This window comes from Polistes canadensis, unplaced genomic scaffold (assembly GCF_001313835.1).
Source record: "Polistes canadensis isolate GaletaPanama2010 unplaced genomic scaffold, ASM131383v1 scaffold_292, whole genome shotgun sequence".
In the NCBI taxonomy this organism is placed as follows: Eukaryota; Metazoa; Arthropoda; class Insecta; order Hymenoptera; family Vespidae; genus Polistes; species Polistes canadensis.
In genome coordinates, this window is record NW_014569839.1 from 70,501 (window position 1) to 83,224 (window position 12,724).

Sequence of the window (12,724 nt, forward strand, 5' to 3'; positions counted from 1 at the left end):
TATATATATATTACGTATCTATGTGATTAAATTGCACGACGAACAAACTCACCAGTAGCAATAAATAATTAAACAAATTCGTACGGTCTCTCGTGGTTAATATATGCCGACCAATCAGTCGGTTCATTTTTTGGTCTACACGGTATAGAATCTAATAATATATCGTTTTGTTGTAATAAACAATTTAAATAATAATTTCCCAATGAATTTCTCTTATCATTCCTTTTTTATTTGTAATTTTGTTTAATAAAAATATTATACATTTATTTTTATAATATAAACGCAAGAATATGACGTATTTAATATAAAAGTTTTTTTTTAAGTTTTAGCAGGTCTGCCATCTATGAAAAATAAAATATCCCATATAGTGACTTGTGAAACACATGTTTCTGAAGAGAAACGTTGTTTGAGTTTATTTCGAAGGAAATTATCGTATTTTTCAATAATATTTATATAAATTTATTTTAATTTGCTATAAATTCATTGAATAATAAATAATTTATTTTTCCAAGTGATTTATAACAAAAATATAATAATAATAATATATAAAAGAATAAAGCCACTAGTTAAACTATATTTAGTATAGGAGGGTGTATGTGCAATCTCAAAACCATAACCTTAAAATAATGAACTGCAGTTTTTAATCCGTGTGAATATTATTAATACAATGGAGCCTAAGGAAAATTGGGATGAGGATAATGAAATACTTGTTGAAAATGAAAAGAAAAGCGAAGAAATTATTCCAGGATTCGCTTCGTTCGATGATTATCTTAAGGAAGCATTTAGTGTTATAAAAGATGGGATCAAAGCATCTAATAATTTTCCCATCGAAGAGAATTATAATTATTATGAATGTTTTCCAAGTTTCAATAAAGTAAAAAATGACGATTCGGAAAGACTATTAAAGATGATGCAAAAAATAATTAATTTATCAGGGGTAGGTGGCAACATAGGAAGACGCGATATCGAAGAACAATTTGATCTTTTATTGGAAACGAATGATGTGTATTTAGATAAAGCAGGTTTATGTATGGATGAAGAAAGTGGTATTGTAAAAAATCCTGAAATAGAATTAGTTGTATCGCAAACTAGGAAGGATATTACAGCCGGTAGTTGGAATATATCATCTACGATTAAGAAACAATCATCGGATGCATCTACCAAAGCACAAGCTGTGCGTTTATTGACTGCACGAAATATACAAAGACCACAATTAACTTTCAAAGACAAAATTGATAATAGTCTAAAACCTTGGGAACCTAAAATCAAATATAAACCAAATTCTTTAAAGCCTTTAGCTATTTATTTAGAAGAGACCGAAGATGGAGAGGTATTTTGTCATCCTTATGATTTTGAATTAAATAAATTTCAAGCTCCAGAAAATCAATTACAAAAAAGAGAACCTGTTAAGTATAAAGAATTGCATGAAACCCCGTTGATTATGGTAAACAAGCCGGAAGACATCAAAATGTTATTAGATGATTTAAAGAAATATAAAGAGATTGCTGTTGATTTGGAACATCATTCTTACAGAAGTTTCCAAGGTATAACTTGTTTGATGCAAATATCAACTGTAGATACAGATTATATAATTGATACATTGGTATTAAGATCAGAATTACATGAACTCAATGAGATTTTTACCAAACCTACTATTCTAAAAGTGTTTCACGGAGCGGACTTTGATATTCAGTGGCTTCAAAGGGATTTGTCCATATATGTAGTAAACATGTTTGATACTCATCAAGCTGCTAAACAACTTAATTTACCATATTTAAGTTTAGCTTATCTTTTAAAAAAATTTTGTAATGTAGATCCAAACAAACACTTTCAACTTGCTGATTGGCGTATAAGACCTTTACCTGATGAACTTTTAAAATATGCAAGAGAAGATACGCACTATTTATTGCATATAAAAGATGTTTTGAGAAATGCATTAATTGATTCTTCAAATGGGAAGACTAACATTTTAAAGGCTGTATATGATAGAAGTACAGAGTTATGTAAGATAACTTACATAAAACCGATATGGACAGAAGAAAGTTATATGGATATGTATAGAAAAAGTCAAAAAATATTTAACAATAAGCAAATTTATGCTTTAAAGGAATTACATAAGTGGAGAGACATGACAGCTAGAGAGGAAGATGATAGCACTGGTTACGTTTTACCAAATCATATGCTTCTAAATATAGCTGAGACATTACCACGTGAGATGCAGGGTATCTTGGCTTGTTGCAATCCAATCCCACCTTTGCTTCGGCAAAACCTATTAAAACTTCATAAAATTATACTCAAAGCACGAGATCAACCTCTCATAAAACCAGTGGAAGAAACAGATGTTAGACCACGATTTGCTCAAAGAAATCATGCGGTAAACTCAGATGCTTGGACATACTCTCCTCATGACATACCAAGCGATGCAGAAGCTAGAGCCGATTTACCTTGTCTCTTAGATCAATGCAAAATAACAGAAAAATCATATAGCAATATTAATTTAAAACATACCATTACAGTATTCGATAGTTCAGAATCATCTGAGGTAATTAATAATATATAAATCATATTTTATTTTTATATATATATATATATATATATATATATATATAAATATTATTTTAAATTTTCTAGGATGAACAATCGACTTCTGATAAGACTAATCAAAATAGAAACAAAAAATTCATATTCATTAGTCCCTATGAAAGATACAAACGTGTAATACCTGTAGTAGCTGAACAAGAAGAAAAAGATAGACAAAAACAAGAAAAAGAAGAGGAAGAAAGATTAAATGAAATGAGGAACAAAGATGAACCTTCGATATCTGTTCCTGATGAAATAACTTTATCAGATCAAAGTCCAAAACTTAAAAAAAAGAAAATGTGTATTCCTTTAAAAGAAATGCCTAATAGAAAAAGAAAGAAAAATCTGTCTATAAAAGATACATCCGAAGAATGGTCTAATAGTAATATGTTTACGCCAATTCCTTCCTTGAATAAAAAGATAAAGCAGGATGTAAGGAGAGAATTTAATACGACCAAAGACACAAAGAATGAAGAAAATAAACAAATAATTGTACAAACTGTTCCTTCTAATGATATTATCAAACCTCTGAGGTAAAAATTTAGACTCAATTAAATCCATTTAAAAAAAAAGCGAATTATAATTTTAATATATTTCTTTTATTTGTAGAGAACGTAAGAAAGGAGATAAAAAGATGAATGAAAAGGAATTAATACAGAAAGGAATGCTTCCTGTAGAAACGTTTGATTATAAATCTGTTGATTTTAATAACGTTTTCCAAGGTGGTAGTACCACAAATGACACACGTCGGACGAACTTTGTGCAGCCTAAAGTAAAAATAAATATAAAGATAATTATATATTATATTAATGTGCATAAAATGTATTAATAATTGATTAATGATAATTTTTTTTCTCTTTACAGCAACGTAAGAAGAGAAATAAAAAAGGGAAGAAAAATAACAAAATTAAAATCTAACTACACAAATATAAATATTTTTTTTTACTACTTATTGTTTAAAAAAAAAATTATTACGTGACAAATTAACAAGCTATGTGTTTATATATAATATATATAATATCTAATAGCGTTATTAGTAAATAAATATTTCAACATACGAATCGATCAAACGATGAGTTTAGAATAGCTGAAGAAAATATCTCTAGATTATACTATATTTACATTTATATGCCTTATCAATAGTTAATGATAGCTTGTGAAAATATAGGAAGCAAAAGGTTATCTATTTCAATAAGTTTAATATCAATTGATGTACGGTTTAGTGTATTCCTTAAGTGTTCAATATCATGATGTTATTGTATATAATATTAACGATTACGTTAAATAATGTTTTATTTGTGAATTGCAACTTTTTGTACAACAAAATTAATTCGTCAAATGAAAGATTGTTCAATTATACTTATACATTGGTAAACAAAACTCATGCTGATTTAATAGATTTTGCTTCTAGTAACGAACAAGTAGATTGTCTTGGTTTAGGAATAATTTTTGCGAACACCTTATCATGGTTTTTTGCTGATAAAGCTAATGGAACAAATGCATTAGATGTTAGATTTCTTTTATCATCGAGAAATCAACCAAACAGAGTACAAGTATATATTGGCACACAGTTTGGTCTAGAATGGACAGATTTTAAAATTGAACGTAGAACTATTGTAATAGTACATGGATTTTTATCTCACAGTGATGAAGAATGGATTGCCGAAATGGAGAAAGCATTTCTCCAATGGGTACACAAAATTAATTGTTTCATTAATAATATATTTCGTTTCATATATATTTATCTTGTTTTTATATTTAATAGAACGACGTTAATGTAGTAATTGTTGATTGGAGCGCCGGAGGTAATACGTGGAATTATTATAAAGCTGCCGTCAATACTAAAATAGTTGGATATCAAATTTCAAAGTATGTTGCACATAAGTAGACTTACTTCTGACATCTGTTATAGTTCAATATATAATGCTATTTATGTCTATAAAGATTTTTAGAACATATTATAAATGCAACAACAGTTGCATCGAATTGGGGTACTATACATTTAGTTGGTCATAGTCTTGGAGCACACATTTGTGGCTTTGCTGCAAAAGAATTTAAGAAGAGACAAAGTAATTGGATCATACATAGAATTACTGGTCTAGATCCAGCGCAGCCATGTTTCAAAAATACATGTTCTTCTATTCATTTAGATAAAATGGATGCACCATTTGTCGACATAATACATACTAATGGAAAATTACTCTCCAATCTAGGTTTAGGTTTACCAGAGCCTATTGGTTTGTTCGTTAATATTATATTATATATCTATTTGTTTTTTATTAGCAATATTGTAATGCATTAATGAATAATATATCCAGGTCATGTAGATTTCTATCCTAATGGTGGAAAAAGTCAGCCAGGTTGTATTGAATCAAACAAAACATATTTTGGCTATTTACCTATTCCACATATATGTAAGATCACATAATTTTTTTTAAATAATTCAGGGTAACTTGAATATTAAAGAATTGATTTATTTTTAGATATTCAGCAAGCAATATGCAATCATGGTCGCTCTTATATATATCTCATCGAATCTTTGCTATTAACTTCTACGAACGATTGTAGTTTCAGGGCACATTATTGGGACTTGACATATAAAAATATAGAAAAAATAATATCTGAACCATGTAACGAGGATATTTGCATTGAAATGGGTATTAAAGCAGAGAATTATCCTCATCGTGGGACATTTTTTCTATTTACTAATAAAAGTTCACCATATTGCGGTAGATACTATTCTAAATTACTGATCAAATAAACTTTAAACACACGATCATGTGAATGTGATTATTTCAGTAAATGAAACAGAATTACCAGAAGAAGTGAAGAAACAATTGAAGATCGACTACAATGATGAGCTTCACGATTAAGAGAAAGGGAAATACATTATTTTATTATATATACCAGCGCTGTCCAACAGGGCTAGACGGCGCTGATACATACAGATATTATTTACATAAATAAATGCATTTTGTTTATCTTAAAAATACTATTTATATATATAGAGCATTTATATTAATACGCATCGCATTTAAATTACATTTTGACTAATATTTACAATTGGCAACATTTATATACAATTTTTAATGACAAAAGATTTAACCAGTTAGCTCATAGCGTTATAAAATCATTTAAGTTAAATAGTTATAAATGTAAAAAGAACAAATTGCATAAGGACATCAATATTTGTTACTGCACAAGTACCTGTTATATTTCTATAACATGGTTGGTAACATTAATTAAATTGTATGTTTAAAGCTAATTATGGTTTAATCACGTATTTTGTGCGTTTATATCGTCGTTTTAATTTGTAATCATTGGCACTTTGTTCCTTGGTATTTGATAAATAATAATTATATGTGTGTTTACAGAAAAATTATAAAAATACATTGAGTGATGAAGAACATCTTTTAATGTATTACTTGGACATATGTGGCAGGGAAGATTCCAGTTCGTCCTCTGCATTCACCGATCCACCAACCATCTGCCTGTTTTCGATGAACAGTTATTAAATCGCCAGGATTCAGGCTCAATTCGTCATTGAGATTTGCAGCATAATGATATATTGCCCTGCACTGTTCTGTTCTATCTGATTTAGGTGTTTCATCCGTAACGTCAACGTCTTGATTATTATTGTCTTCCGAATGACTACTGAATTCGTCAAAATCGCTGAAGTCTTCTTCATCTGGTGGATTTTCAGAATTACCATCACCAGCCGTTCTATCTGTCCAGTCTCGATTCTCAGTTTCATGTCCCTTTACTAAATGTACTTCTATTTCATCATCGATATCTTGTATCTCAAAAGATTCATTCCTTGCCCAAGAAGGAATCTTTAAAAATGATTAATGGTCGATTATTACAGTCACATATTTATTCGCTAAATATTCCTATTATAACTGCAAAGATACTTATATTATTTACCTTGAGAACACTTTGCTGAAGTCCTTGTTTATCTCTAGAGACTAATATGTGTTCTGCTAATGGGTGCTTATTTCTTTTGCTACCTTCAACTTCCGCTAACGTTCCACCAACCTTATATCTTGCTGCTTCCAAATATAATAACATGGAACGCATCTAGAAAACAATAATTGATTATAAAATATGATGTACCACCTACGCGGATTCCTTTTTCTTCTACTTACATGATGCAATTTGTCCGTAACATTTTGTGTACTTTCATCAGCTGCAAACGCAGGTGTCTTGATAAAAGCTCTATGCAAAGTCTCCAATCCTTCCCTTCCTCGCCTTTCTCTTTCTAAATCTTGTCTTATTAAATGTAGAATTCTAACTAACGATTGTTTTCTTCGTTCTCTGTTCATCGCTAACGTTATATGTTCTGCATAAAAATCTGGAAGTAATTGTTCTGCATTGACCGTATCATTACTTTCAGTTCTACGTATAAGATTCTTCAAAATTTCCACGTCTTGAGATACGTTACAATTTCTTACAGGTGTCGATACGCGATCGGCACTCTAAAAACAACAATAAATAAATAATTAATTAATAATAAATCTCTCTTATTTTTCCAACAAACCACAAGAAAGTTTCTAAAAGATAAATAATTTGTTTACCTGTTGCAAACGGGGAGCAAGAGCCTGCAGATGTGCCAAATAAACATTGGCAAGATCTTTCAAAGCGCTCAAACGTTCCTCTTCGAGGAGTTCCATTTGTTTAGATCCTTTTCTCACAGTATTTTCATATTCCAATCTAGCTCTTTCGGCTCTTACGCTCACCGTGTAAAATTCGGTATCAGCTCTACGAGAAGAGTCTTCGGCTTTCCTCCTCCTAGCTTCTAATTTATTCGCTTCTTTTTCCGTCATATGATGATTAGACGATTTATTGTTATTTTGTTGGCTTTGACTGATCGATTGGAGCCTCGCCAAATCCTGCAGCCTTTCGTTCTCTCTCGCACAAGCAAAACTTTGTTTCTTGGTCTTTGATGCAATGTTACGCCATTCCTGTAGAGACTTTAATGCCTTGTCCACGGAATTTTCAATGGATTTTCTCGAACGACCTTGAGCCTCTGCCACGCCCACCTAAATATTTATTTTTTAATAAATATATCATTGTTTTTAAAAGTTAAGTAAAAAAAAAGTGAGGAAAATAAATAAATTGTAGGCGAATCTTTGAAATGAAATGTCGTAATCGTCGTATAAAACAAGATAGAGAATTTAATGTAGATGGTGATGTCATTCAACACCTACATATATATCTTACAATCAACGATATTTCAGCACAGAATAATTATATTATATCTACGTGTATATATATAACTTACTCTCAAAGGTTTAGCTAGTTGTTCGCCTAACGCAATACCCCATACTCTATGGGCTTCAGCGGCAGCTTCCATTTCTTCTCCGACGCATCTCCATGCTTCGTTCACACCTCCATTACTGTTTCCACCTGTGTAAATAAAATTAATAGTAAATATAAACGCACATTAACGCTTTAACACGAGAAAGAAAAAAGTTATAACGATAATTATTCTCGAGTTTCTCTTACTGAGAGAAAGATATAATAATAGAAATGTTCAGACTTACTTTGATCTTTGGAACAAGCCTTCGTTAATTTACCGCTCAATTTACTTAACCCTTTAGCATACGTTGCTTCCAGTTCAGCCCTAACGAAGACAAATATTTATATGTTACATTTTCAATATATATTTTTATTGTAAATAATTATTATACCTTTCGTGAAGAATCGAGGCCAACTCTTTGCAAAAATCTCCACCTTGTTTAACATATCTCCGAATATCTTCGAATCCACTTTGACCTCCCTTGACAAAAAAAATAAAAAAGCAATCGTACAATATTAATCGTCCGATAAACGAGAATCACAAACGAAATGTTATTAAATATAAACCAAGGATATTTTGAATTTGATTATACTTTTGCAATAAGATTAAACTGGACTTTTAAAAGAAATTAAAAAAAAAAAAAAAAGAAAAAATGATTAGTAAAAATTTAGTTCTCAATCGTTAGATAAGTTTCCACGGTCGAGTTAGAATCTAAGAAGGTCAAAACCGGCTCAGTAATACGTTTCTAACACGCTTGCATAAAGATGTGAGTATAGTTAAAAAAAAAAAATGAAAAAAAAGTATGCGCGTATTCAGTGACGTGAAAAAGGGAAAAATTGAAGGGAAAAAAAAAGAAGAAAAACCACGCATAATCGAAATGGTGAACGGAAATTAATGAAATGTCAAGGAAACTGGATCAAAGGCACGCGTACGTTCGTTCGTTCCTTCCTTTTTTCTTTAATACAAAAAATAGCGGATACTATATTATTTTATTATCTTTGTTTCCTCGTTTAAGTAAACGAATACTATAGAAATCTTTTCTGTCGTCGTTTTATATATTTTTAAAATACTATTATATCTTTTTTTTTCTTAATATAATCCTGCTTTCATTTTTAACATCCTCGTATCATACACGTTTTCACCAATTTTTATTGCAATCAAATTATGCGTTGTTTTAAAACTCTATTTTTGGATTCTACGAATATATTAGAAAATCATGTCACCATGTTTGTTCCCTTCTAACATATTTTTTTTTCGATTATTTTATTAAAGTGAGAATAAATAGAAATGAAGGGGGGGGGGAAGACGAAGGAGGAGGGAGAGTGGAAATCGCAGAAAGTACTTTCTTAAGCATTTAGTTTCACACAATTTCATACGAAATACATACATATCAATTTCTCTCGCACACATTTATCCACAAAGCGGTACACAAATATATGCACAAGCTGATATGTGTGTTAAAGTGTGTGTGAGAGAGAAAGAGAGAGAGATAAATAGCAAAATCGTTTTTCTTTCTCTTCGGTCCATTAAGAAAAGTTACAATTCTACGTGATTTAATATTCTGCGAGATATCTTGGTAAAGCCAATTCGAAAAACATATTTGAATATATGGAAATTTATCATAAATTTAAATAAACTTCATTTATATTAAAAGTAAAAGTAAAAGTGTGTGAATAAATTTTCTTACGATTTGATGTAATAACAAAAAATATATATATATATATATATTTTTTGTTATTACATCAAATCGTAAGAAAATTTATTCACACACTTTTACTTTTACTTTTAATATAAATGAAGTTTATTTAAATTTATGATAAATTTCCATATATTCAAATATGTTTTTCGAATTGGCTTTACCAAGATATCTCGCAGAATATTAAATCACGTAGAATTGTAACTTTTCTTAATGGACCGAAGAGAAAGAAAAACGATTTTGCTATTTATCTCTCTCTCTTTCTCTCTCACACACACTTTAACACACATATCAGCTTGTGCATATATTTGTGTACCGCTTTGTGGATAAATGTGTGCGAGAGAAATTGATATGTATGTATTTCGTATGAAATTGTGTGAAACTAAATGCTTAAGAAAGTACTTTCTGCGATTTCCACTCTCCCTCCTCCTTCGTCTTCCCCCCCCCCTTCATTTCTATTTATTCTCACTTTAATAAAATAATCGAAAAAAAAATATGTTAGAAGGGAACAAACATGGTGACATGATTTTCTAATATATTCGTAGAATCCAAAAATAGAGTTTTAAAACAACGCATAATTTGATTGCAATAAAAATTGGTGAAAACGTGTATGATACGAGGATGTTAAAAATGAAAGCAGGATTATATTAAGAAAAAAAAAGATATAATAGTATTTTAAAAATATATAAAACGACGACAGAAAAGATTTCTATAGTATTCGTTTACTTAAACGAGGAAACAAAGATAATAAAATAATATAGTATCCGCTATTTTTTGTATTAAAGAAAAAAGGAAGGAACGAACGAACGTACGCGTGCCTTTGATCCAGTTTCCTTGACATTTCATTAATTTCCGTTCACCATTTCGATTATGCGTGGTTTTTCTTCTTTTTTTTTCCCTTCAATTTTTCCCTTTTTCACGTCACTGAATACGCGCATACTTTTTTTTCATTTTTTTTTTTTAACTATACTCACATCTTTATGCAAGCGTGTTAGAAACGTATTACTGAGCCGGTTTTGACCTTCTTAGATTCTAACTCGACCGTGGAAACTTATCTAACGATTGAGAACTAAATTTTTACTAATCATTTTTTCTTTTTTTTTTTTTTTTAATTTCTTTTAAAAGTCCAGTTTAATCTTATTGCAAAAGTATAATCAAATTCAAAATATCCTTGGTTTATATTTAATAACANGAAGTTTCTTCATGAAAATGTAAGTTCTTTCATGCATTATTTACCATGGCCCCACCTCGATGTGTGTGTATATATATATATATATATATGTATGCATGTGTATCGAAAGAAATGCGGATTTATTATAAATCGTTTCGATCTTTGAAACTTAAGATTTATTCGCGTTAATTATCTGCGATTAAGTATTCGACATGACCCCCATGTGGAATAGAGCGAGCCTCATTAACGAACACGTTCCTGTTTCTGTGTTGTAATACGTGATAAAAGTTTTATAAATCGGAACAGTGGCCTTCTCGGACGCGCTGTCTCCTTTCGATAGTAATTTCTTTTTCTTTTTCTTTTTTTTTTCATCATTTTATATTATACAATAAAGTATAAAAAAATATTCATATCGAAAAGAATAGGGTAGTTTCTAATTTCGTTCTTAAACAAAAAATTGTATATAATTATTTTATTTGAATGGAAAAAGGACAAAAAAAGAAATACGTGAACAATGTAAAAGCAGGGAAGGAAAATTTTCTCTAATCAAATGATCATAAATACGCACGGCTGGTTTTGTAAACGCGTGCGCACGATTAAAACAAAGTCGGTTATTTTCTCCATGCAGAACTTTCCCACACTTTCCATGTACATACACTACCGCACTTGCCATCGTAAGTTTGCTGACTTTGCTTAGAGAGACCTCGGCACTCTTTTAGATTTATGTATGTTACTATCATTTCTCTTGGATCGAACAGGAAAAGGTGGTCTGTCTTCGAATAATCCTGTCAATAATCCTACGACGACAACTTAGAAATCGACACTTGTTTGATTTCAAAAATAATATAAAAAGAAATTATCTTAATCGAAATGTAGACCATGTCAAGTCGAAAGACAACATAGAAAATCATTAATGATTCGTTCAATTTTGCTATCGTTAGGATTTTTAATATAGTTATACAACGCAAATCTGGCACGTTGTGAACTCATCGAACAAAAAAAAAGTATATATAATAATATAATAAAATGATCTCGGAAGTAGAGAATAATGGCACGTATAATGTCATTGGAACGAGATAAAAGCGATAAAATTTCCCTTATTAAATTTAAACAGAACAATAATATGTATTCTCACCGGAAAGAAAGGAAGGAAGGAAGGAAGGAAGGATCGAAAGGAAAGCATAATAAAAAAAAGAGGGAGTTTTGTGAATAATACCGTAAGATATCCATTTTGCAATACGATCACACGGACTTTCGTAAAAGTGAAAGGTTCGATAGCACTTCGCGGAAAAAGCGAAAGGCCATTTCGCTTATTTACACTTTGCCATAGATTTATCGATGGTTCATCGTTTTCTGGACAATATAACATAATATGATTGGACCATTTTTCTTCTCCTATCACAATAATTACTTTACTTATTTATTTCTTTTTCATATTTCCAATGACATTGAATGCAGTTTAAGAATAATACTCTGATAATTAATTAAAATAAGAAATCAATCTGAAAAAAAATGTATGAAAAGTAGAAAGTAAATGGAAGTAAATTGAAGAAAATGATTTCTTTTATGGTGTTTACGTATGCACAACGTTGTGCATACATAGGATCGTCCATGCGACGTCGAGTTAAACGGTGTCTGATTGTAATTGGGGGAGGGAACAAGAGTATCCCGTCACTTATAACTCTATACGCGAGTTAGAGAGTTATCGTGGCTTCTAGCGGATATAGTGAATCATAGTATCTGCATACATTCGTACGATTAAAAGACAGGATAATGATCGAACGTGTATAGTGCAATAGCTAATAGTAAAAATTACGTAGGGGTATTGATTCAAGGATACCTGACGTATACCGTATTTTCTAACAGGTTGTTGTTCCAGATACAATGTGAATTACGAGCTAATTGTGTTTGTCTATGAAAATGTTTTCTTCTCTTAGAAAAATCTCTCTTTAATTATTATTATTATTATTATATATAT

The 12,724-nt window shown here is 30.3% G+C and overlaps 2 protein-coding genes across 2 annotated transcripts in view; one reads left to right on the forward strand and one right to left on the reverse strand.

Annotated features, from left to right (window-relative positions):
- The first annotated feature begins 518 nt into the window (after window positions 1-518).
- Window positions 519-5,570, forward strand: LOC106791205 (exosome component 10). Its single transcript, XM_014756689.1, has 11 exons — window positions 519-2,542; window positions 2,632-3,113; window positions 3,190-3,352; window positions 3,445-3,459; window positions 3,724-3,775; window positions 3,817-4,271; window positions 4,346-4,449; window positions 4,525-4,817; window positions 4,899-4,994; window positions 5,064-5,309; window positions 5,380-5,570. Exons 1-11 carry the CDS (start codon window positions 668-670, stop codon window positions 5,451-5,453), a joined length of 3,855 nt encoding a protein of 1,284 aa, XP_014612175.1. The 5' UTR covers window positions 519-667; the 3' UTR covers window positions 5,454-5,570.
- LOC106791221 overlaps window positions 5,453-12,724 on the reverse strand; it is an 11,298-nt gene continuing 4,026 nt past the window's right edge. The window contains exons 3-9 of the mRNA XM_014756715.1: window positions 8,271-8,359; window positions 8,124-8,203; window positions 7,862-7,986; window positions 7,155-7,619; window positions 6,726-7,055; window positions 6,505-6,657; window positions 5,453-6,413 (exon numbers count right to left, since the gene is read on the reverse strand). Coding sequence (XP_014612201.1) covers window positions 5,994-6,413; window positions 6,505-6,657; window positions 6,726-7,055; window positions 7,155-7,619; window positions 7,862-7,986; window positions 8,124-8,203; window positions 8,271-8,359 — 1,662 coding nt within the window. The 3' untranslated portion in view covers window positions 5,453-5,993. The remainder of the gene's footprint in view (window positions 6,414-6,504; window positions 6,658-6,725; window positions 7,056-7,154; window positions 7,620-7,861; window positions 7,987-8,123; window positions 8,204-8,270; window positions 8,360-12,724) is intronic.